Source organism: Kwoniella europaea, chromosome 1 (genome assembly GCF_036810445.1).
Source record: "Kwoniella europaea PYCC6329 chromosome 1, complete sequence".
In the NCBI taxonomy this organism is placed as follows: domain Eukaryota; kingdom Fungi; phylum Basidiomycota; class Tremellomycetes; order Tremellales; family Cryptococcaceae; genus Kwoniella; species Kwoniella europaea.
In genome coordinates, this window is record NC_089487.1 from 12906686 (window position 1) to 12927261 (window position 20576).

The following is a 20576-nucleotide window of genomic DNA, read 5'->3' on the forward strand; positions in this document are numbered from 1 at the left end:
AAAATTGAAAAAATACACAGAGGGACGGTGCGTCGCGTGGCAAAAAAAAATATGAAGAAGGTGGACAGTGCTCAGTATCACTTGCGGAGAAACGTGTTTCATACATACTTTGCTGTTCATTGCCACGTCATGTCATGTCGGCTTCGTCCTCACTCATCCTCTCGCTTGGAGAATCAACGAAAGTTCTTCTCAAAAATTCTGTGATCGAGATAGGTGGCACAAATGGCCAGGCTTAGATAGGTAGAACAACAACTATAAAGAGGTGCATGGCATGGTGCAAAAAAGACCAAAAACATGAAAGATTTTTTTGTAACAAAAGGAATAAGTTCGTGGCAGCGACGGGATTCGAACCCGCGCCCGAAGACTGCGGTTAAAGTAACAACCGTACCTGAACACAGCGCCATAGACCACTCGGCCACGCTACCACAACAGGGAAAGTCACATTTTTTGGCTACTATAATCCAAACCTGGCTAAACAGAGGCAGAAAGCTCTGTGGTAGTATACCTGACCTCGACTTCCCCAGTTCAGCTCCTCGTCCACTATTGAATGTGTTCGCGTTGGTTCAGGATGAAGCCCCTATATTCTGAAGATGGTTTCAATAGTGAGAGGAATGAGTGAGAAGGAAGCATCGTTGTTAAACAGTGTTTCAAGGCAAGCGGGCAAGCAAGGTTACGTAATGTGATTTCAACCTGACCTGTTGATTCCGATAGATTGCAGAGGATGAGGATACCGGCGAATCTAGGATCCCATCTGGTGGATGGGGTCGAAGACAATTCTGTGATAAGTCAACAGTTCACGATCGATCAACCGTTGGAGACACACCCACATTGCTGTTCATTATCCAAAGCATCATAACGGATTTTACTGGAAATAATAATCCATACCCACTGTGACCGATGAAGCCATAATCACCTCTCTGTTTTCAGTCAAGCAATATGTCAACAGCCCCATTCAAAGAAGGTCAGTCCAAATTCTCCATCACCCATCACCCTATCGGTCCCTTTTTCCTCGTGAACAAGACAACTGATTGGACGTGTCTTATAGATGCGCTAAATCGATTTCGGATCACTCACTCTGATCGAGAGCTCAAACCGCTCATTAGGAGATTACACCGACTACCTTTATTGTCTACATCGAAGGATCTGAGTAAAGATGATGTCGAGTTAGAAAGGGAATTGATCAAGATGGAATTGCTCAAATGGCGAATAGGCATAGAGAGGGTTTTGGGGTCTATAAGTAATTTGGATAGACAGACGGAATGTTATAAGAGGCAGACTAGGGAGACTGGTGAGTATCTCAACTACCTATCAATTTACAATTCATCCTCAAGAGAACCCATTGTGACCCATCGACAATGAAGGTATATCATACTGACATCCTTACTCTACTTTCAATTCTACAGTATCAAAAGCAGAACAGCTCAAACTCAGGTTGATAGAAGAGAAACAAGAATTAGCAAATAAGAGGAAATTGAGAGAACATCAATTGAATTGCGATGAGATTGTGAAACGTATACAAAGTAGAGGCACAAGCAGAAAGGATCTGGATGAGTGAGTCTTCATAATCGTCATATCGATAAGTACAAATCATAACGCTTCAGAGGAACTTGCAAGCACGTCATCGGGTACTGATTGGTGATTGTATCATTGGATAGTCAAATCGAATCTCTCGCCAACTCGTTGAAAGAACATACCGAATCTCATTCTACATACCTTTCAATCACCCAATTACGATTTGAGAAATTCAACGAGATTATCAAATTGATCGATGAATGTAGAAATCTCAAATTACCTAGTGAACCCAGCTCCACTTCAATAGCAATTACCGAGGAAATACAAGATAATGATAACAAAATGGATATTGATCCATCATCTACATCAACGTCAACATCGTCAGCATCGAAATTAAATTTATCTGCATTGGAATTCCAACCTACCAGTAGATCAGCTTCGACATCAGCTGCGAATAGGTCATCTGCTCCGCCAAGTGGAAACAACAACAACAACAACAACAATAGTCTAAAACCACCCTCATCAGGTCACATGTTACCTTCAAAACCCAATTCCAACCCCAACTCGAACAAACCACTATCAGGAGGAGTCAAGTTAAGTAGACAAAATTCAAATTCAAACTCTAATGGATTACCATCCCGACCATCTAACCTTAGAAGTTCCACTACTCCTGCTGCGTTACACACCGGATCAGGGTCGTTGGAAGATGGAGAAGTGGGTCCGGAAGAAGGTGAAGTTGATTCGCCCAATACGAATACGAGTAGTGAGGAAAGTAGGAAGAGAGGTAGAGGGAGTGAAGGGAGTCAGACGAGGAATACGAGGAGTAGAGCAAAGTGATGAGTCCCACTACCGGAATATATATACGCTGTAGTTCCGCGAATTTAACATCTTGGGATTTCCTGTGTGATACAAGAACTTTATAGCATAAAAGGATAAACGTTTTCGAGATGCGTGTACATGTATGTATATATGGAAACATAAAATGCAGGATCGCCTGCCTACACGACGCCGTATCCCCTCTTGCACGTTTACTCGATGGTTACGGAATGAAATAGCTCCAACTTCGATATTGTTACATCACATCATATTATCAATAATCTACAGCTCTAACCAAGTAGAAAAATATCCTCGCTAGCTCTAGGAAACACAAGATACACTATTATTACGATTCAACATATACACTAGATCCAGATAGGTAGCTACATAAATAGATAGATAGATAGATAGACAGACAGTCGATACAAGATTTCACTCCCAGTCATACTACACAATACACAACCATACCTTTCTCCGATGAATCTCATTTCCTCCTGTTAAGAATGTTTCAATATTCTTCTTTTCGCTCCTTTAGTAGTAACACGCCCCCATTCCTAAAGCTGATGTCGTTCCACAGCACATGCCTATCGAGTAAAACGAGTCATAATGTTTGTATCTCTCGATACACGATAGCGATAATTGAACTTACCGAATTTGGTCCTTTTGCCAGGGTCGGCCTGTTGTTGTGGTTGTTTTCCATCTACGTAGATTGCTTGTGGAGTAGGTTTCATAGGTGGTTGTTGGCCACTGTGCCCAAATCAAATCATGATATATCAGCTTGCTGTCTTCGGGCTACCCCACTACCAGGCATGGTATTGAGCTAGACAATGTCTCATACACGGAGAAGGAGGTTAGGGACAACAAAGTCTACTCACTATGTCTGCTGATTCTGCGATTGCACTTGTGGTGAAGACCATTGACCATCGGATGCTTGATACTGTTGTTCCTAACCCGGCCGGACAAGGTAGTCAGGTCAGCTATATCGATGATCTACAGTTTACTTTGAACTTGACTCACTTTATCCATTATGAATGATTAACTTATCTACAGTGTATGTACAGTACAATACTAGTTACTTTTGAAGTGAGTGGGTCCAAGACATGATAGGTAATGTACTCGTACTATTTCGAGGTAAGTATTTATAGATATCGATAGAGTACCGGAGTTCGGAGTAAGGAATGTCAGGTGACCGAAATGCAGAAACAACCAAATGAAATGCCAAGAGAACGGTTATTCACCCTTCAGCACGACAGGTGTTAGCCGGGTGATCGTTCGTTCGTTACGTTAGAAATAGATTACATTAAGATAGTCTCCACCACTAATCTTATTTACCGATTGAGCACAGCGTCATATTCGCTATCCGAAACTCAGATGAATACGAATAGAATCGAAAGTGTTGGACGATAGACGATCAGCGATAAAGCATTGTAAAGGATGGATCAAGTCTGGTAAATGTAACCTAATCATACTGTACCAAATATCAATCACACATGGAACTTTAAGGTGTCGGAGTACGACCAGGTATTGTAAGTCATACTATACAGTACATACACATACAGGTCATGCTGTGTGTACACAGACGTGCGACGTGTATTGAACCTATATATTCATTCTGGCGATGACTACTGCTATTCTTCCTTTTACTGTTGTATCTCCTCAGATGGGCAGAACAGGAAAGTGACTGTCTCCGATACACCAGCATTCATCTTGCCCTCGACATGTCGTCAGATATCGCCTCGTAATTTACACAAGAGCTTTCATCTCCCACTTTGGTACGTCAATGTGAACCAGCATTTCAACATATCAATGTTTTCCACTTGATGATGGATGGAATTGGTTCAGAACGTGCTGGTATCTACGGGAACGGCTTCAACCTCAAAAGTTTCGCTAGAATCAATCCCCCTTTACTGAAGAACCATGACCATGCATCCCGCAGAAATGAAAACCCACCACTCGCCACTGACTCCTCCGGGTCAATTACGGCAGAACATCCTGCTTCCAGTGAAGATATCCCGTTTAGGAAGACTCAAACCTTCATCAAGTGGTCTTTAGTCACTCCAAGAGAATCTTGGCGATTGTCGCCTGATGAAGACAGATCCAAGAGTTTGTTTCTGAGGATCTACGATCAGATTCATGAAGGATGTACTTGGGATGTGTTCAGGGGTGAAATGGGATTAAGTGATTTCTCTGATAGGGGAAGATTGCAACCGATAGTCCTCAAATTAACAAAACTTTCCTCCTTTCGCGAGCTCGCCCCAGAAGACACCACCTTTTGGGATTCCGAGCATGATAACGATCGGTGCGACGTAGAGGAGAAGATCACGAACGAAGATTATTTCCTGCGATGTTATCTCAAGGCACTCCAGGGGGATATAGTCCCATACTACTATGGAATGTTCATCTGGCGCAAGAATAACGATCAGAGAAGGGAACGCCGTCCTTGCTTGACCAAGTCCGCTCCCGTCATAGAATTCGATCGCTTGACTGACGAATACGTGCAACGTCATCTTCAGAAAAGAGATCTTCCAGTGCTACAGAACTCTATTCAAGAAGGCGAAGGTCGTCCATCACGCTTGGGCTCCGAATCACATACTCAAAAGGGACGAGGTGGAGGAAGAACATGTCGAAAAGCCTAAACTTGCGCTCATTGGCTTTGAGGACGCCGTCAGTTGCGCTTCATGGACGTTGGATGCCCGAAAAGCAGAAGAACGATCTCATCTGAGCCTTATCTTGTCGTTATTGGGATCACAGAAGACGTAAGTATTTAACAGTCAACGATTCACGCATATTACTGACATCAGAGCTGGATGAACAGCAAAACCGGGACTGTTATACCCTTGAAATCGAAAAGATCTCCAGATTCATGATTCATCTGGTTGAGACCTGGTGTAGATACGTCTCATGTATAACTCATGAATTCATGAAATGCTCCGCTCCTCATGTATAGCTTGCAGGTGCATCAAAGGCTGTATCTCATTGACAGCAAGCTAATCGTAGAACAGCATAGGCTGTCTGTGGCTGATCTCTGACAAGGTCAAATCTGAGATGACTTACTCCGCTAAGAAACAACGATCGACGTAAGACCGGATTCACCATCACAGTATGAAAGTATATATGTTTCTGACTTTTCCCGATTATGCAAAGCCGAAACAGGACCTGGAAGATTCACCGGATATTCGATGAGAAGACTCCCATGAGAAAAGGTCTACAATCGATTCAATATTTCCATCTTATACCCCATTCTCCTTTTGCGAAACTCGTTTCTACACTTTTCCCATTCTGTATCGCTTCCACCTCTCTTCCTTCTTCAGCTATACCCTGAGAGGGGAAACCTAACGCTACTAATCTTCGAGCAGCTCTTCGTGATTCTTCTCTTTGTTCTGTTGGTGATAGTGTCGATGTCTGAATACCTTCGACCTTATTGGTGTTGTGGGTGGTCGGAACAAAGATGATCTTCTCCACTTCTGAACATAGTATCACCTGACCCGTCGGACCATCATTCAATAATCGATGATATCCTTTGGTCAATTGAGATCGTATATCCTTGAGGTAAGTCGATTTACTATGTGATCGACAGGTTGAAGAACAGTATTTCCTCGGAGTGGGATCGGTCTTGTTCTCTCGGGCTGACATGAATCACGAGGTCACAATCAGAAAAGCTTGGAAAGACATGAGGGGAGGGACATACGAAGTAATCGTCCACATGATTGACAATACCCCTCTGGACTGGAAGATGAAGCTGGCGGAGGTGATTGTTTGAATTTTGGTCGTGTCATGATATGTCTCGATGTTGAAAAAGATGGGTATCTGCATGTAGCGAAAAGCCGCAAATTACGAGCGATGAGGTACATATGTTAGGTCATGTCATGATGCGATCTACAAGTAGGCCATACTACATGCTATAGCATCGAGTTACTGTATGTATTGTTTTTTTTTTACGAATCCTGTTATGTATCTCGATCATCAAAGGAGATAGCGTCACAGACTGAACGCTGATCACTCTGAAACCATCGGACCGGAGAAACACAATCGAGAAGAATACAAAGATGGACTAATGAACCACTAATCCGATTACAACGGAAGTATATTCGATTGTTCGGAGGTTGTAATGGAATATGGCGTGTTAACGGTGTATGGAATGATATGGCGACATACCACATACTCGAGATACAATGGTTATGAGTCAAAATGGTATTTTTACGAATAATCTGACAGTCCGGTTATTCGGTCCTATCTTGCTCGTACTCGTATTTATCATCCAAAATACATAAATCATCATCCAGGAGGAAACGGGTTTAGTCGTGTGCAACATAAATACATAAATTATTAACAAGGATACACAGAAAGATCATCATCATCACCCCTCTTACATTGCTGCATCACCGTCATACGACACCATTCGTCATCAGCCAAGTCCAAATAACTTCCTGTTGGATGAAGGAGTCCCCTCATCATCCCCAACAACATCAACAGAAAGTATAAATAATCACGACAGCAGAACAACCAGCCGGCCGAAATTCACAACATCACTTTCACTCCAACCACACGACACTTGACAACGCTAGAACCACAGCTATATAAGACAAAGTAGGATACACACCATACGCCATGGCTGCAAACGGGTTCAAATCCCCTGCGCCCGTCTTGCCTGGATTAGGTTTACATAGCTTTCATAATGATTCGTGAGTGAAAAAAGGAAAGAAACGTCAGACATTCCTTGGTCTGCGGTCATACTCTTCGCCATACATCAGTAAATAACAAATAGATATCAAACTACTCATTCGCCTTATACTATAATCTGACAAAGGTGTACCAGCTAACGTATCATCAATATGTCACGTAGACCCCCATTCGCAGGCGCAGCTACGTCTGAACATGGTGACCCGGAATACCTCTCTTTAGAATCCAGTCAGACATTACCTTTATCCTCTCCTCATGATGACTCGCAACTACTACCTGAACGACACCAACATGAAGATCATCATCGCAATCCGCAAAACAACCTCACTCGTCTCCCATCTTCTTCATCTATAAATACAATCCAACCACAACCCAAATCACATCCAAGACTTGACGCCCCAGTCCCACAGAGGATACCTATTCCTTCCAACAACTCTAATCCTGTGGATGATGATCTATCTTTATCTTCAAGTAGATCTAGAAGGTTATTGTCAGGTTACCTATTTGGTAATCCACCTTCACCAATGGAAAACAAAGATTTAGCAGAGGAAGTAGGGGCAGGTGTTGGAGCAGGTGGAAGAGGTCGAAGACCAAGTTTAGATTCAGAAGAAGAAGGTAGATATCCATTACCTACTCCACCAATAAAGGACGATAGGGATTCACCACCTCTATCGGAAGCTTTCAAATCTTATTCTTCACCTAACCCTGCCCAAACCAACAACCGTACCCTCTCTGCCCAAAGTTCGAATTCGGAGATAGAGAAAAGAACAGGAGAGATTTCATTGAATGATTCACCTGAATATCGACCTGCATCCTCGACAGAGGCTACAGCAAGTCATGAAGCGAACTCGGTAGGGGTGACGAACCAAATTGGAATTATCAAGTTGACCAATAATCCAGAACAGAATGATACTCCGACACGGGGTCAAGGCACAAGGTCAAAGTCGAAAGAACCGGGACATGAAAAAGGAGGATACGATCCGTTGGATGGGATGAATGATGGCGAAGCTGATTTGGACCTGAGTGCACCTCAGGCTACGGATGGTGGATCAGGGGCGTATTTGAGAGGTGAAGTGGAATATAGTTTCCCTAGACATAGATTGAGGAAAACAATGAAGGGTGAGTAGAAGTAGAGTAGAACAGAACTTTTCTGTCTTATGTGGTCAACGAATTTTGCTGATTTGATGATCTGCTTTAGATGAAAGTAAGATTCCTCTTGTCATAGGTGAGTCTCGTAATTTCCACCTCAGCTGATTATGCGCTACACTGGATGACAAAGCTGATACATTGATGAACTGATAGTCGCATGTGGATCTTTCTCCCCACCTACTTACCTCCACTTGAGAATGTTCGAAATGGCCAAAGATGAGATCATAGAATCGCAGACATATGAGATTATGGCAGGGTATTATTCGCCTGTGTAAGTGATAAATCTCATCTTCATCTGATATGATGCTCCTCACATGCGAGTTGACCCACCCTCAGTTTTCCACCGTTTTACTGTCTTTCCTTGTGACCCGCTGACATTTCACACAGATCATCTTACTACAAGAAATCAGGTCTCGCACCGGCCAATCACCGAGTGAGGATGTGCGAGCTAGCCGTCGAACACACCTCGACATGGTTGATGGTTGACCCGTGGGAAGCTGGTCAACCGGAATATCAACGAACGGCTATAGTTTTAGATCATTTCGATGAGATGCTCAATGGAGGAAAGAACGGCGAGGGAGGAGTGATCATGAATGACGGGAAGAAAAGGAGATATAAGATCATGTTATTGGCTGGAGGAGATCTGATTGAGAGTTTTGGTGAACCGGGAGTATGGAGTGAACCTGATGTGAGTTTCGTTTATCCCCATTGGAGGCACATTTCGAACACACTTAGAATGTTGTCGCTCACGGCATGCACACTTGCTATAGTTACATATTATCTTGGGTCGATTCGGATGTCTGATTGTCGAAAGAGCCGGATCGGACGTCTGGGCATTCTTACTCTCTCATGATATACTATATCATCACAGGTGAGTGATCAACGCTCTAATCAATAATGAGCTGGGAGAAACGTACCTGCAGCCGAGGAATGAATCCTGAGAGCTGATATACCTGTGTTGTACTCAGACGTAATGTCGTAGTGATCAAACAGCTAATCTATAACGATATATCTTCGACCAAAGTAAGGCTGTTCGTCAGGAGAGGAATGAGTATAAAGTAAGTTCAGCCCGTCAATGCTTCGTTACCTTGTTGTGGAGCTGATCAATTTGGTTCGAATAGGTACTTGTTACCGAATAGTGTCATACAATATATATACGATAACAAGCTTTATAGATTTACCGATGTCAAAGCTACCATCGGGTAGGGTGGGGTAAGCTGCGGAAAATCAAGAAGAACGTCAGTCAAAAGAACGGAATTTCTGAGTTATATCGCATCCTTCAAAAACACATCATCTTTCAATTGATCATTTTGACGAGATCTCATTATCATTTTCCATTGAAAACATCTTTTTCTCCATCATAGAGCTATCTCTTCCTATTCTAAATTTCTGTACTATTTCATATACCTTTAAGACTTTTGACCAAACAGGATAAAAATATACATAATACCAATCACATAGATGATTTGCGAGCCCTAAGGAGATGTACGATATGAAAGAGTATCACATTACAAACAAGTAACAAGTCCCCCTATTTGCACATTCTCGTTTGTGTCCATTTTCATTTTCATTTTGGTTGTCATCGTCAACAAGAGGATCGCTGACAGATGCGGATTAAGCTGAGTATGAACGATATGCATAGGTTGTTGATGAATCACTAAACCCCACAGATACTTTACTGTACTGTACAATGACAACATGATAAAATCCTTTTCTCCTTCTTCTCCTTATCTTACCTAGAATAACTCTCGTAGTTTGTTTTATCCCTTTTTTTCTCGTTGGTCATCATTTTCATCCCATCAATTGTGATACATCCTCAGGGGGTCTAACAGTTTGCGAAAAAGTCAATAATCGCTTTACGGCTTGGATATATTTTCTTGACACTTCATCGTTCAACACGTGCGCTATATTATCTTGACCGATCTTCTCTCTTGCTGATCTTTCGTGAATACCTACACTAGTCACTCCGATGGGCCAAGCTGCATTACCTATCGATAGACGAAGATAAGCATCGTTGGCTTTTAGGTATTGGCGCGATTGCATGTGGTGGACTAATTCTGCTAGGAGACGAAGTACGTCGGGTGGAAGGTCCTGAAAATCGAGCCGAACAGATTCACAATCAGCCATGTCATATGTATATTGTGAGTTTGGGCACTGCTCACCCTTGACCTCAATGACTTGAATAGTGGTTTGAGATTCTGCGCCGACTGGACTTGCGTAGCTGCTGCCATCCTACCTTGAGTTGAACGTTTGATCTCCTCTGGACGCATATCCATGTATTCTTCCCATTCTTTCACAACACCCTATAATCATAAAGAATGACCCATGTCAGCAATCCTAGCATCATCCCATCTTTTAAGCATATGATGTGACCCACCTTCAAAGCATAATATATCAGAGGATACAACTTGTTTGGATCCGATTTGATCAGACCCAAATCTAGTATACCCATATTCTGACCTCTCTTCTTCACCGTACCATCCTTCTTCTCTCCTTCTTCATCACCTTCTTTATCTCCATTTCCATCCGTTTTATCATTTTCGTTCTGCGTGATTTTCGATTTCTCTTCACTCTGTTTATGCAACTCTCTCGCTTTCCTTTCTATCTCCTTCTTATCCAATCCACTTTCCATCTCTTCCAATGCTTTCATAAAATCATTTCTTCCATGTTGACCACCACCACTACCTGATTTCTCCTCTAACAGTTCCAACGCTCTCAGACGCAGTCGACGCTCTTTATCGGATTCACCAAATAACCTTATCGGTTGACCTTTTGATCTCAAACGACGTATACATTCTTCAGGAGAGATGTTGAACCCTTCTTTCTCTACTAGCGTGCTAGGTTCGGGGGTTCCACGAGCTGAATGAGATGCGGTCGGAGTGGGAGAGGCTGCTAGACGTGCAAGGGATTGATGTTTGGCTTGGTCTGCCTATGTGATGAATTATTGGATGAAGTCAGCGATCTCATATTCTCATCAGTGTTGGTCCTGATGCAATCTTGTCGAGATATGGTATAGTACGGTAAGACCTAGAGCGAAATTTAAAATACCCACCTCCTTCTTCATCTTCTCCTGCCTCTCCTTATCCCTCTTCGCCCTCTCCTCCAACCTCTTCTTCTTGGCTTCTTCCTCTCTCAGCCGTTCGATATCCGCCCTCCGCATGTACTTCTTCGCCCCTCCCGAGGAGTCACCCGTCTCCACCTCGAGAGCCTTTCGTTTCGCTGATATCTCAGCTAGAAGTCCGTCCATTGTGGCTGATCAGGTGGGTTGTGATTGCGAAGTAAGGTAAATTTCGAATCGTTAATGTCGAGCCAGTATAGCTTTGGTTTATTTTCGTGAATCTGAAATGAACATCCAACTTTGGGTGGCCAAATGACTGTCAATTTGAATTGCCACAACGGGTAATTTTCCTTTATTCGGTACGTCACTTTAAACGTCCTCGTCTTCAACAACGACCATACCTGACAATGAATGAGGACTCTTCTCGCAAGTCAATCGATTATACCACACTCTCACTCCCGACATTTCATCTATCGTAGAGCTTAACAGAACAGTGAGAGATCAAGCAAGGTCATCATGGCGAAAGGTCAGTCAATCCTTCGTTCTCACCTCCATATCTGAGATTGATCGCACGAGCATCTCCGTCTGTTCTTGACGAATTCAATTCTGCATTTAACAAGAGATGCAGACGAGATAGCAGATCAACAGAATGGCTTAGAGCTATATGAACTGAATAACTTTGCTCCTGTAACAGTACCAAGAAGTTTCCGACTCTTATCTGAGCTTGAACATGGAGAGAAAGGTATCGGAGATGGATCGTGCTCTTATGGGTTGAAGGTGAGTTTGACATTCCTGATTACATGATAAATGACCTGCATATCATACGAGAATCTACCATCCGATGTAGAGCTGAAAGCTGACTATATCTTTGTACCGATTCTATCTGATGTAGGATTCTGACGATATCGCAATGTACGAATGGAACGGTACAATCCTCGGACCACCCCATTCAGCTTATGAGAACAGGATCTTCAGCTTGAGTATCTACTGTGGAGATAGATACCCTGGTGAATTGTCTTTCCAATTCATGATATCTGCCATGTGGAATGTTTGACTGATTATTCTGCCATTTGTGCTAGACATCCCTCCTTTGGTGAAATTCGAAAGCAGAATCACCCTCCCATGTGTTGACCAACAAGGTTTTGTGAGTGATTTACCTGACTTATCGTCTTTGCTATGAGATTCGTATGCGCTGGTAGCAAGCTGATAAATCCCTCAACCCTTACAGGTGAACTTCTCTAAAATCCCTTCTATCTCAAATTGGAAAAGAGATTTCACCCTTGAGACTGTATTGGTAGAATTGAGACGGTGAGTATCCAATTTTCCTCTGCATACATCAGGATCTCAAACAATAGGAATAAACCGAATGAAATACGTACACTGACTCTTGCCATGCAATCTCGCAGAGACATGGCCGCACCATCCAATCGAAAGACCCCTCAACCACCCGAAGGAGCTGAATTCCCACCTGCTGATCTTCAGACAATCGCTAAACAGCGAAACCTCTAGATGTAATTACGGACCGTCAGACCACCCCTTCATGCCTAGCCATGAGCCTATGGATCTATGACTCTACGGTAAACGATGAACGAGAGGAATTGAGATAGATTGGGATATGGATAGGCATGTGAAGTGATTAGAAGTATAGCAGGTAGAAGTATTTCTGTTCCCCTTTTCCCACCATTACGTTTTGGAGACAAGATAATTCATATGTGTCATTTTCATGCAGTTCATATACCTGTTCGAGATACTGACCTTTTCATTCTGATCAAATCCATTAACTGCTGCAGCCGAAATGCACCGACACTCGGTGCACAGCCTCGAATAGGTCCGAGCCGCACCCCGTCGTCTTGCGCCGGACCATCGGAGGTTGCGTTGCGTTGCGTTGCGAATGAAGTACGAGAAGACCATTACAAAGGGGATGCGCACTCTAGACCGTAACGACCCCTCCCTTCCCACCAGTTATGGCTGTTCCATTGTTCTTGGTCCAATACACACAACACCGCATCATGAAACCTGAAATATATGGGATCGGACCCCCTTTCACTCAACATTGACATTGTGTTCACACATCATTGTCCTTCGCATAAAGTTTCATCCTTTGTTCTTTCATCTAGCTTGATCAAGCATAACTGCCATTATGCAAAGGAAACAACATAAGACGAAGGAACGGACGAAACGCCATTATACATGGGAAATATGTTATCATGCTGACACACTATTGTACTAACTTCTTCCAAGGGGTAAGTAAGCTAACTTGAACCGGTCAACTTGGAAAGATCTATAATCATCTGTGTGGGAAGCAGTGAAGGATGGAGTGAATCATGGAAACAAGATCTAGACTTTTGGAGTAAGTCGTCAAAGATCGATCATGATAACAATCAATTATGTATGTCGCTCGAAGATATCAATAAGATCGAAACCATTTTACCTGTTCAATCCCCAGGAACAATAAAATCCTCACCATCTTGGTTTGCCCCTCTTTGTCATCGTATTGTTACTGGCAAACAATAGATGCCTCATCATTGTCACCCGTCTCTATCAACCTCTTTTCGCTTTCCTCTATATCAACAGGCTTGATCAAAGAAACACCTAAACCTTATTTCTCGACTTCGACTATTTCCATTCTTACCGTCATACACACACACCAACCTGTGCCTTCCACTAGACGAGATGCCCTCAGCTATATCTCTATCGACATCGATCATACCGGATTTCAAGGAGATTCGATCCCGATCATTCTCCTTACCTAAATCTCCTAAAGCTGCCAAACGATTCTTTGGCAAGAGCGAAGACTCACCACCTGTCCCACCTCTACCTTCCTCCTCAACCAATAGTACCACTCCGCACCATAAGCATACCCCTGCCTCTTCTTCGATATCGTCCACTGCCAGTGTCAGTGTAGGATTCTCAGGTGCGACTGTCGTTAGAACACCCCAAGAGGCTTTGGAAGGTATAAAATCGCTTACTCCACCCGTCTTACCTCAACTACCTATCGCTAACGCCTACACTAACACTAACCCAAATGGGAGAAAACCGCCAATCTACCTTCATACACATACCAACTCTTTAGACAGAGGTAGATCAAACCAAATGAATGGTGCTGTTCAAAGTAACAACGGCAATATACCTAAAATACATAGATCACAAAGTGCTACAGAAGAACTTCGATCTCCCATATCAACTACATCAACTTCCAATCCTGCTACGCCCGTTACTGCCCCACCGTGTAGAGGAGGTATAGTAGGTGTCAAAGGAGTATTGAAATCGCCCAGTTATGGTTACCTGAGGAATCACGATGTATCGGCCGATAAGTGGGCGAGAGAAGTTCTGGGTAGTATTAGGACAAGTACGGATAATCATAATGATGTGGATGTTTTGGGTCTTAGGGGAAGAGTCGATATGGATTTGGGTGAAGGGGAAGAATTGAATTCGTATATCGATTCTTACGATAGGAATACCAAACATGACTCTACCCAATCTTCGGTTGGACTTTTACTAGTTCCTCAATCGGCATCGGCCAACTCGACAACCAGCTTAACTTCAATCCAGACATTTGGGCATGATGATAGATTCAGAGGATATCAACCTTCCATCGTATCTACCGCTGCCTCTACCACACAGGGATATACGGAAGATCAATACAAACCTTATGTTCATCCTGGATCTTCAACTACGAATAATAGTATGTTGATGTTGGATGAGGATCGATATCCACCAAGGTCAACTTCGACTTTGCAACATCTGGAAGAAGTCAAATTCCCTTCTTCTTCTACACCTTTACCACCTCCTTCCGAATCTATCATTTCGACAACAACAAAGGAAGAACAAGAAGAAAAGTATGATGATATTGATTATGATCCATTCAAGAAGATTGATACTTACACATCTAGGCCTATACGTACTACCACTAGTACTGCTTCGTCGCGCTTTTCTCGACCTTCATCTTCGATAACAATTAAGGAACAAAGTGAAGTGCAGGACAAATCCATGCATGCACCAGTACCTGTGCCGGTACCATTCATGACGCCGACATATCCCAAGGCTGACCCAGTCGAGAGTACGTATTCACCCCGATCGAAACCACAACAACTCCCCAGTGAAAAGGAGAAACAAGACGTAGAAGATAAACAGTTCTTGTTGGCATTACCAACAAGAGATTTCACAAGATCACCTTCGACTCATTCTATGCATCCTCCCTCTCCACTTTCTACATCTCCACGTACCAATTCGAAATTTCAGGGACACGTGAGATCACCTTCCACCCCTATCAGTTCTTCTTCACCTCAAAAGACGATCATTCAGACCCATACTCGAAGTCCTTCATCCCCTGCCGAATTCACTCCATCACCTCTATCTCCCTCTCCGAATGCTCCTATACAGAAACTACGTCGACCTTCCCTATTATCTAACAGAAGTACCGTCCGTCCGCTTCCACCCGCTAGTCGAACTTCCACGAGGCTGTCAGTATTACAAACTTCCTTCCACGCCACAATCCTTGAAGATACCTCCCGGCCCTTACCGTCTGGTCAAAGTGATCTGGTATTGCTGAATCTAGAATTCGCTTATTCGTTGGATGATAAACCGAACAACGAAAAAGTTATATTACCAATCGAGGTTGTCAGACAATATGGATCGAATAGGTTGGTAGATTGGTTAGATCGATATTTGAACAGAAGTGAAAATGGGAATGACAAAAAAGTGATTTCTACGGTCACGACTATACCTGAGATGACTGATGGAGAGAGCGCAGAGGAAAGTGATTTGGAGAGTGATAATGGATTGACTGCGTTGTTGAGGTGAGTGAACGAGACCATTCAATAATCAAAAAAGAGATTCTTCCTCGTAACGGATGTTGATTGAGTTGAACTGACTACGATTGAATTGACTCGTACAGAGATGAATACTTAAATTCATTCTTACTTCCTGATCCACCCTCAACAGCGACAAGTATCACCACTCCCAATCCTATTCCTGTTCCATCGGCTGTCGAAGGGATATCCATGCCCTCATCAACTACAAAAGTTAAATCTCCATCCTTACCAAATATACCTCTACCACCTACTCCAGCATCGACCCTCGATGTTCTCGATGAGATCCCTACTCAACTTTCATATGGTGAAGCGCCAGAGCCTGCTCCGAAGAAAGAAGGATGGAAACGAGGTGTCACACCGAAACAGTACGAGCAATTACACAACATATACCCCACACCTTTGGCGCCTACTTCACACGATGGCGATGATGACGATCAGACTTCCAAATCACCTTCGGAGATGGAGACGGAGTTGAAAGAACGAGAGATAGATATGGAGTTGGATGATAAGTTCAATTGGATGCCACCTAAAACACCTCCTTTGAGTATAAAGAGACACGCGAGATCGCATTTACCCCTAACACCGACGGTCACGAGTAGATCAATAGACCAGAAAGAAGACCCAGGTCAAGCACAGGGGCAAAGTAATTTGAGGGAACTGAAGATATTCTTAACTCGCGAAGCTGGCGCATGGCATCGGATAGCTCATCGACTCTTATCTGGCAAATGGGGTGATATGCGAGATGAGATATACAAACAGAGGGTGATAGATGAATTAGATTGGGTAGGAATGACGAGTCTCAGAGAAGAATTGTTCAACAATCTTACTATGAGTTTTGGGGGAAATGAGAATCTGAGTTCACCACCTGTTAGTATAGGTGGAATTTTATCTAATAGAATTGCAAATTCCCCATCACCATCAATCGCACAGATACCTCAAACGTCCATGTCAGCCGGATTCATAGGATTCACTCCTCTAAGTGGGAATTCCTCGAGAAGTAGTTCATCAACTTCCTTGATGTTGTTGAGGAACAAGGGAAATAGAGTGAGTGGAGTTAGTAGGGGTGGATCTGGTTACATATGATTTTGATCATTGTGTATCAACATATGAGTTTATAAATCCCTCGTTGACAGTACTTCCATTTCTTGATAAATATATGTTCATTTGATTTATGTATGCATAGTAGGATATAATTGTATTCGTTGATTGCAAGTCAGCATATTGCATTGCACTTCCTCCATATGGTCGTATTTTCTACATCAATCAAACTCCGAGCAACCATCATCATCGCCACCACATCAGAGCTCGTTCTTCAAATGATTGTTAACATTTTGATTAGTGCGTTACTTCTTGGAATCCTGACCTAAACCAGAAGCGCTGTTAGGCGTAGGTTGAAGTGATAGACCAAATCGAAGCAAGCAGATTGTACGTGTAAAGAAGAGAGAAATAACAAATCTTCAAGTCAGCTTCATATTTTCTTTACGATGATTCAGCATTACGAGTGGAGATGGATACTTGCTGATTGGTAGCTACTTGAATTGCTCTCGCCATTGTTGATCTGACTCTACCGTCTTCGAGAGTTAGAAGACCTGCGATGGTACAACCTCCGGGAGCTACAGGGAATGGAGAATCAGTTAGAGATTGTTTGCAAGGTTGCGAAGTCGATAGGTAATAGGTGATAGGTGATAGGTGGAAAAGGTGAGGATTGAGTGAAGATGAAGGATCATGGAAAGGTAGGAATCAGGTCAATTCACTAGTCACACTATCCTTCAACTGAGCAGGATGTAACCCAGCGTAAAGGGCCATCCTACCCGTACCTTGTAGGGCTATCATTGATTATCAATAAACTTCATGATGAGCTTCTTTCGATGTGATAAAGGATATAATCATTGGCCGATGACTCACTCTGAGCAGCCAATTCCAATGCTTCAACTCTTGGTAAACCCATCATCACGCCTCCATCCGTCATAGCTTCCAGCACGAGCGCTACAAATGCAGGTCCTGATCCAGCTAGCGCAGTACAGGCATCAAAGTATTTCTCTTCTAAGAACCGACATCGTCCACAGGAGGTGAAGATGTTGAGGATCAACGTGCGCGATAAGGCGTCTGATACGGGGGTAACTACTGTCATACCTTCTCTTATCTGATGGAAGCATTTGCCAAGTGTCAGCTTAGTAGTAAATAATCACCGTGTACGATGTTGTCAGAAAGGTCTATACTCACCTTACAAGGGGTATTAGGCATTGTTCTGACTACTTTGGTAGACTCGGGAACCCAAGAGACCAATTGAGAGATAGTCACACCTGCGCAGATGGAAATGACGAGTTTGCCCTTGACGGCTTCGGCCATACCTTCTTCTAAAAGGATTGATTTGGCGATGTTGGGTTTAGAGCTATAAGGGTGAGTATGATGCTACATTAGCTGGACAGCTCCATTTCGTAATTGAGATTGAATCAACCATATCGAGGAACAACCTTATCCACTGCTTACAGTCTGAAAGTAGAGAGAGATATCACTCACCAGACAAGCACCACATCCGCTTCCTTCACAGCCTGCACATTACCCTGTCCAGCTCTCACTTCCACATCACTCCCAAATCTACCTAATCCCTCAAAAGTCTTCTTCAACTTCCTGCCTGTCTCTTCTCTACCTACAGTCGCAATAAATCTAGAAGGGAGTGATTCCTCAGGCGCATCGAGGAACTGACTGGCAGTAGGGGTGGATATTCCTGAAGGAGGTTCAGTCTCTCCCGAATGGTGTTTCTGCATCAAGGGAGCTGATAATCTAGCTTCAAGTGAGGAGAGCACCCCGGACAGAATGGCTACTCCCATGGTACCGCATCCTGAGGTGCTGCGTTGATCAGCTTCTGAAAGTATGTTGACGAGTAAACCTGGTGGAATGGGTGGACTTACCTAAGACAGCTAGTGTATAACCCATTTTGCGACTTGTAGTCAGGCGGTATATCGGAAAGGTGCAGTGGTGGCTGGGCTCTGATTGCAAGGTATTATGATGCAGCTCAGGTTTTGTGAAGCTATGTTGGGTAGAGTCCAATCGATAGTGACAGATAAGAGGATATGAATCTGCATTCATGTCCTTTTCTGTCCGTTATCATTGACGACTCAAAATAGCGGATCATCCATCATTTCGGTTGATCTTCGCTTAAACCATACTGTACGAGTACATACCGGATCCACACTTGATATTTGGCTTCCTCATCTTCCTCCCATTCATTCAACCGTCTTCGCATTACGACAAGCTCCAAATCCATCGTCTACATAACTTCTTGAGACGAAGGTCAGTCTCAGACGATCCAAAGGAAGTCAAAAACTTAGACACCAGAAGGTAGAGCCCGATAGAAGGATGTCTTCCGAAGTAAATGCGATTGCCAAACCGCCTTCGAGGGATTCAAGCGAAGAGGTGAGTGAAGAGTAGAGCTTCATCGGCAATGCCATAACAAGTTCAAAAGAAGAGCTCCTCACTTGTATCCCTCGCACAGATCACAAATGTAAGCGACTGGCGCAGATTGCTGATACTTGATACATAGTCGTATCCTCCGATCGTACCAGGAGCTTCTCTCCTCTTGGCACTCCGACTAGCCAATCGACCTATCCTCCTAATCGGTGGTGGAGTAGTAGCATCCCAGAGATTATACTTTCTACTCGAATCGGATGCTCATATAACAATCATCTCTCCTGGTCCATTACATCCTTCTATCCAACATCGCATCAACGACCCTTCAACTTCAAGTAAGATAACATGGTTGGATCGTCCATTTCTCGGTAGGAAGGATGAGATCAAAGTGAAAGATTACGATCTAGTCATGACTGCTATAGATGATAATGACCTATCCAAGGAAACATGTGAACTATGTAGAGAAGAGAAAGTCATGGTTAACGTTGCGGATATTCCACCACAATGCGATTTCTATTTTGGTGCTCAATTGCGTAAAGGTCCATTGCAGATTCTCATCTCTACCGGTGGACTGGGTCCAAGATCAGGAGCGATGATCAGGGATTTGATACTTGAAAACTTACCGTCGAATATAGAAGATTCAATCAAAGGGATTGGATTATTAAGAGCGGATTTGAGAAAGAGAGCTCCTGGCGTGGGAGGAAAGCTAGGTCAGGAGAGGATGGACTGGATGAAGGAGATCAGCGATACATGGGGATTGGACTTGATGAAAAGGTTCAATGATGAGGAGCTAAGGAAGGAGATTTTAGATAAAGGCTGGGAAAGTAGGAAGATCCTGGGACCGGATGATCTAGGAGGGGAAAGTAGCTCTTGGACGCAGGCGATACAGCGTACTCTGGGAACAATAGATTGGACAGCAGGTATAGGTGGATTTGGTTTGGGTGTAGCTTTCACTTCGCTTGGTTTGATGATCCTACAGCGACAAGGGAGATTATAATCTTGGCGATGTCTTCCATGTCTGCTTCATTTATCATTTTCTATAGCATATCGTTGTATGTACAATATATATTAAAACCCTTCTGAAGAACAAAAGAAAGTAACTATTCATCATAAAATTCATAACTCATCGTGAATCT

At 43.3% G+C, this 20576-nt stretch overlaps 10 protein-coding genes and 1 non-coding gene across 11 annotated transcripts; 6 read left to right on the forward strand and 5 right to left on the reverse strand.

Moving 5' to 3' along the window:
- Nucleotides 1-327: 327 nt before the first annotated feature.
- Nucleotides 328-425, reverse strand: V865_004922. The gene has a single exon. It is a non-coding gene; the product is annotated as a tRNA-Leu (tRNA).
- Nucleotides 426-936: 511 nt separating this feature from the next.
- On the forward strand, nt 937-2349 carry V865_004923 (uncharacterized protein; the record flags this gene model as incomplete). Its single annotated transcript, XM_066228697.1, has 4 exons — nt 937-961; nt 1046-1288; nt 1404-1551; nt 1656-2349. The coding sequence occupies 4 exons, from the start codon at nt 937-939 to the stop codon at nt 2347-2349; spliced, it is 1110 nt and encodes a 369-aa protein (XP_066084794.1).
- Nucleotides 2350-2859: 510 nt separating this feature from the next.
- Nucleotides 2860-3354, reverse strand: V865_004924 (uncharacterized protein; the record flags this gene model as incomplete). The annotated part of the gene is made up of 4 exons (XM_066228698.1): nt 2860-2912; nt 2978-3075; nt 3204-3274; nt 3346-3354. The coding sequence occupies 4 exons, from the start codon at nt 3352-3354 to the stop codon at nt 2860-2862; spliced, it is 231 nt and encodes a 76-aa protein (XP_066084795.1).
- Nucleotides 3355-4151: 797 nt separating this feature from the next.
- Nucleotides 4152-5195, forward strand: V865_004925 (uncharacterized protein; the record flags this gene model as incomplete). Its single annotated transcript, XM_066228699.1, has 3 exons — nt 4152-4780; nt 4842-5084; nt 5144-5195. 3 exons carry the CDS (start codon nt 4152-4154, stop codon nt 5193-5195), a joined length of 924 nt encoding a protein of 307 aa, XP_066084796.1.
- A 349-nt stretch (nt 5196-5544) lies between these two features.
- On the reverse strand, nt 5545-6104 carry V865_004926 (uncharacterized protein; the record flags this gene model as incomplete). The annotated part of the gene is made up of 2 exons (XM_066228700.1): nt 5545-5954; nt 6017-6104. The coding sequence occupies 2 exons, from the start codon at nt 6102-6104 to the stop codon at nt 5545-5547; spliced, it is 498 nt and encodes a 165-aa protein (XP_066084797.1).
- Nucleotides 6105-6936: 832 nt separating this feature from the next.
- Nucleotides 6937-9363, forward strand: V865_004927 (nicotinate (nicotinamide) nucleotide adenylyltransferase; the record flags this gene model as incomplete). The annotated part of the gene is made up of 8 exons (XM_066228701.1): nt 6937-7010; nt 7172-8127; nt 8207-8233; nt 8311-8428; nt 8545-8845; nt 8928-9028; nt 9126-9215; nt 9279-9363. 8 exons carry the CDS (start codon nt 6937-6939, stop codon nt 9361-9363), a joined length of 1752 nt encoding a protein of 583 aa, XP_066084798.1.
- Nucleotides 9364-9948: 585 nt separating this feature from the next.
- V865_004928 (uncharacterized protein) lies at nt 9949-11404 on the reverse strand (the record flags this gene model as incomplete). Its single annotated transcript, XM_066228702.1, has 4 exons — nt 9949-10248; nt 10320-10460; nt 10535-11086; nt 11210-11404. The coding sequence occupies 4 exons, from the start codon at nt 11402-11404 to the stop codon at nt 9949-9951; spliced, it is 1188 nt and encodes a 395-aa protein (XP_066084799.1).
- A 327-nt stretch (nt 11405-11731) lies between these two features.
- On the forward strand, nt 11732-12724 carry V865_004929 (uncharacterized protein; the record flags this gene model as incomplete). Its single annotated transcript, XM_066228703.1, has 6 exons — nt 11732-11741; nt 11910-11992; nt 12108-12222; nt 12295-12359; nt 12444-12523; nt 12622-12724. The coding sequence occupies 6 exons, from the start codon at nt 11732-11734 to the stop codon at nt 12722-12724; spliced, it is 456 nt and encodes a 151-aa protein (XP_066084800.1).
- A 1164-nt stretch (nt 12725-13888) lies between these two features.
- On the forward strand, nt 13889-17112 carry V865_004930 (uncharacterized protein; the record flags this gene model as incomplete). The annotated part of the gene is made up of 2 exons (XM_066228704.1): nt 13889-16014; nt 16113-17112. 2 exons carry the CDS (start codon nt 13889-13891, stop codon nt 17110-17112), a joined length of 3126 nt encoding a protein of 1041 aa, XP_066084801.1.
- Nucleotides 17113-17372: 260 nt separating this feature from the next.
- On the reverse strand, nt 17373-18966 carry V865_004931 (pyrroline-5-carboxylate reductase; the record flags this gene model as incomplete). The annotated part of the gene is made up of 7 exons (XM_066228705.1): nt 17373-17406; nt 17549-17642; nt 17784-17855; nt 17935-18172; nt 18253-18421; nt 18550-18871; nt 18942-18966. The coding sequence occupies 7 exons, from the start codon at nt 18964-18966 to the stop codon at nt 17373-17375; spliced, it is 954 nt and encodes a 317-aa protein (XP_066084802.1).
- A 423-nt stretch (nt 18967-19389) lies between these two features.
- Nucleotides 19390-20437, forward strand: V865_004932 (uncharacterized protein; the record flags this gene model as incomplete). Its single annotated transcript, XM_066228706.1, has 2 exons — nt 19390-19446; nt 19574-20437. 2 exons carry the CDS (start codon nt 19390-19392, stop codon nt 20435-20437), a joined length of 921 nt encoding a protein of 306 aa, XP_066084803.1.
- Between the last annotated feature and the right edge of the window lie 139 nt (nt 20438-20576).